Source organism: Rhinopithecus roxellana, chromosome 8, assembly GCF_007565055.1.
Source record: "Rhinopithecus roxellana isolate Shanxi Qingling chromosome 8, ASM756505v1, whole genome shotgun sequence".
Lineage (NCBI taxonomy): Eukaryota > Metazoa > Chordata > Mammalia > Primates > Cercopithecidae > Rhinopithecus > Rhinopithecus roxellana.
Window position 1 is genome coordinate 16,632,277 of NC_044556.1, and position 4,016 is coordinate 16,636,292.

A 4,016-nucleotide genomic window follows, 5' to 3' on the forward strand; every position below is an offset into this window, starting at 1 on the left:
GTTGGCCAGGCTGGTCTCGAACTCCTGACCTCGTGATCTGCCCACCTCGGCCTCCCAAAATGCTGGGATTACAAGCGTAAGCCACCGCGCCTGACCTGAGTAGTCAATATTTTCAACATTGAAAGTACACGTGAGGGGCCGGGCGCGGTGGCTCACGCCTGTAATCCCAGCATTTTGGGAGGCCGAGGTGGGCGGATCACGAGGTCAGGAGATCGAGAACATCCTGGCGAACACGGTGAAACCCCATCTCTATTTAAGAAATAGAAGAAATTAGCCGAGCGTGTTGGCGGGCGCCTGTAGTCCCAGCTACTCGGGAGGCTGAGGCAGGGGAACCCTTGAACCCGGGATGCAGAGGCTGCAGTGAACAGAGATCACGCCACTGCATTCCAGCCTGGGCAAGCGAGGCTCTTGTTAAATTTCTTTTTCATATAATTGCTGAAAAAATGTGTAAGTTTAAATTTGCAAAACCATCCCGTTTTTTCAGACAAACTTGAGAGTCGAGGTCGGAGTCGACCACGTTTCGAAGGTGTGTGGCCACGCCCAGACAGGTCAGCCCCGCCCCCAGGCCGTCAGGCCCAGCCCCCTCCCGTCAGACCCCGCCCCACTGCCCTGCCGAGCGACCCCGCCAGTCGGGTCCATCCTGCAGTAAATGCACAACCGGGACGGAAGTGCCTCTCTGACGACGGACCCAGGCTCGGAGCTTCAGACGCTGGGACAGGTGACCCGGGGCGGTAGCCAGCCGGACGGCCTTGCAGGTGGGGCGGAGGTCCCGGGGAGCTCCTCGGGCGCGGTTGTCCGTGGGCTCCGCGCGCCCCAGAGGGCGAGGCTCCGGCAGCGCGGGGGTTAACTAGAACAGGTCCCAGGCTGCGCGGCGACGTCAGAGCTCGTTTACATAGCGCTCTTTTGGGTTACGCAGTCGTGGGCGGGGTCTGGAGGTCGCTGCGGACCAATCGCGTGCGTCTATGCAAATAGCCGCGCTGGGGAACTCTGCTCCCGCTGGGTGAGAGTTGGCTGCTTTCGGGCCGTGCTGCCCGCGCGTCCTTTCTCCGTGCATGTCGCCAGGCGTGTCCTCTCCGCGTGTCCACCCACAGGCCGCCCGCAGACCACGCCCGCCGCGCGCGGGACACGACGACCCCCGCAGGACCCGCCCATCAGCCCGGAAACCCGCGAGCTGCTTCTCCCGGAGGCCGATGCCCACCCGGGAGCTCCCAAAGATTCGCGGCTCCCGGGGGCATCTGCAGACTCACCCGCCTGGGCCTGGGCCCCCGGTGAGCCAGACCGGGAGGGGGTCCCCAGGCCGGGCCTCTAGGCAAAAGATTTAGTCCCCCCAGTTTGAGGGACTCCGGTTTCCCGACACCCCGATTTAACTCCAAACCACGATTCCTGTGGCAGCTGCAAGGACTGGCGCCTGGAGGCCTCAAAACCAGCGCCCCCCGCCCTCCGTGCCAGCCCCAGCCAGGACCCCACAAGGCAAAGCCGAGGAAGATTGTGTTTGAGGATGAGCTGCTCTCCCAGCCCCTCCTGGGTGCCAAGAACCCTATTGGAGCCATCCCTAAGGGGCATAAGCCTAGGCCCCACCCAGTGCCCGACTATGAGCTGTGAGTGTCCCCCATGTGATTCTTCATGCCTGAGATCAGAGAGGGGCACTGAGGCTGGGGCTTTGACAGTTGAATAAGAGTTTACCAAAGAGTAAAAAGAAAAGGATCCCTTGCTGATCAGTAGTGGGATTGCCCCTGTGAGTAAGCCACTGCACTCCAGCCTGGGCAACACAGTGAGATTCCATCTCTGAAAATAAATAAACAAATAGGCCAGGCGCGGTGACTCACGCCTGTAATCCCAGCACGTTGGGACGCTGAGGCAGGCGGATCAGCTGAGGTCAGGAGTTCGAGACCAGCCCGGCCAACATTGTGAAACCCCCGTCTCTACTAAAAATACAAAAATTAACTGGATATGGTGGCTGAGGAGGGTGGATCACGAGGTCAGGAGATCGAGACAATCCTGGCTAACACGGTGAAAACCCATCTCTACTAAAAAATACAAAAAAACTAGCCCGGTGAGGTGGCAGGCGCCTGTAGTCCCAGCTACTTGGGAGGCTGAGGCAGGAGAATGGCGTAAACCTGGGAGGCGGAGCTTGCAGTGAGCTGAGATCCCGCCACTGCACTCCAGTCTGGGCGACAGAGCGAGACTCCCTCTCAAAAAAATAAATAATAAAAAGACGGAGAGAAAAGGAACATTTTTAGTAGGGGGCCCAGCATCGACAAAGAAAAACAAATTGCACTGACTGGGGGAAAGGGTGGGGTTCTTGACGCTCACACTCTGACCCCCTTCAACCTGGTAGTAAGTACCCACCGGTGAGCAGTGAGAGGGAACGGAGCCGCTACGCCGCAGTGTTCCAGGACCAGTACGGAGAGTTCTTGGAGCTCCAGCGGGAGGTGGGGTGTGCACAGGCAAAGCTCAGGCAGCTGGAGGCCCTGCTGAGCTCCCTGCCCCCACCCCAAAGCCAGGTCAGCACTGGGGAGAAAGCCCTGCCCCGCAGTCCTTCTGAGTGGCCCGACGCAAGCCTGTGGGACACCCACTGGATCTAGATTTCTGGGACTTTCTACTCTAGGTTGGCTGGGCGCCACACGACACATGGCTAAGGTCAGCCCTTGAAGTCCCCACTAGATGGGCATTGCGTCTGTCTGAGCTTTAGTTTCCCCATCCCTCCTTGAGTTCAACTCTCACTAAACCCCCTTTCTACTCCTCCCCTTGCAGAAGGAGGCCCAAGTTGCAGCCCGGGTTTGGAGGGAGTTTGAGAAGAAGCAAACGGTGAGTCTTGCATCCCACAGCTTGGTCTTGCACCCCTGAGACTTCTGTGAGGCTGGGGTGCCTGTGCCGTTTTTTTGTGTGTGTTTTCTGTTTTTTTATTTTTTATTTTGAGACAAAATCTCGCTCTGTCGCCCAGGCTGGAGTGCAATGGTAAGATCTCAGTTCACTGCAACCTCAGCCTCCCGGGTTCAGGCGGTTCTCCTGCCTCAGCTGGGATCACAGGCGCTCACCACCATGCCTGGCAAATTTTTGTATTTTTAGTAGGGACAGGGTTTCACCATGTTGGCCAGGCTGGTCTAGAACTCCTTACCTCAAGTGATCTGCCCACCTCGGCCTCCCAGACTGCTGGGATTACAGGCATGAGCCACCTCACCCAGCTCACCCAGTTGCCTGTGCCGTTTCAAGGAGAGAAAATTGAGGCTTGGAGAATGAAAGGCAGAGGGTTGAGCAGCTTGAGGGCCACAGGGCAGACTGCTGCAAGGACTTCTGGGTCTCACCCTGCCTAGGATCCTGGCTTCCTGGACAAGCAGGCTCGCTGCCACTACCTGAAGGGTAAACTGAGGCATCTCAAGACTCAGATCCAGAAATTCAATGACCGAGGAGACAGCGAGGGCTCTGTGTACTTCTGAGTGCCCCTGCAGATGGGCAGAGGGATGCATGGGGATGCGGGTCCCTTGCTTTGCTTGGTATCTCCTCAGCTTTCCTCTTGCAGCTCTCCCTACCAGGGGTAGCTTTCTCCAGGATTGCAAATGCCTCTTCATTTTGGACTCAGCGCTGACAGCTCCTCCTCCAGGAAGGCCTTCCAGGTCTTCCTCCTCTGGGTCCTCTAGCTCTGACCCTATAGGGACTCCAGATCTCCACCTGTTCCCTGGAAGTAGAGCCTGCTCTCCATCCCAGTGAAATAAACATGTATTAGACACCTACTGAGTATAATTACTTAACATTTCTGATTTCACTCAGTTGTCACACACACACAAAGTTTTTTGTTTTTGTTTGAGATTGTGTCTCACTCTGTCGCCCAAGCTGGAGTGCAGTGGCACGATCATGGCTCACTGCAGCCTCCACCTCTCAGGCTCAAGCAATCCTCCCACTTCAGCCTCCTGAGTAGCTGGGACCACAACCATGTACCATGACGCCCCGGTTAATTTTGTTTATTTTTTGTAGCGATGGGGTCTGTCTCTGTTGCCTAGGCTGGACTCAAACTCGTG

At 57.1% G+C, this 4,016-nt stretch overlaps 1 protein-coding gene across 1 annotated transcript; it reads left to right on the top strand.

Annotated features, from left to right (window-relative positions):
- Positions 1-588: 588 nt before the first annotated feature.
- Positions 589-3,731, top strand: OCEL1 (occludin/ELL domain containing 1). Its single transcript, XM_010361467.2, has 6 exons — positions 589-718; positions 1,092-1,268; positions 1,393-1,598; positions 2,339-2,504; positions 2,755-2,808; positions 3,315-3,731. The coding sequence occupies exons 1-6, from the start codon at positions 650-652 to the stop codon at positions 3,435-3,437; spliced, it is 795 nt and encodes a 264-aa protein (XP_010359769.1). The 5' UTR covers positions 589-649; the 3' UTR covers positions 3,438-3,731.
- The last annotated feature ends 285 nt before the right edge of the window (positions 3,732-4,016 follow it).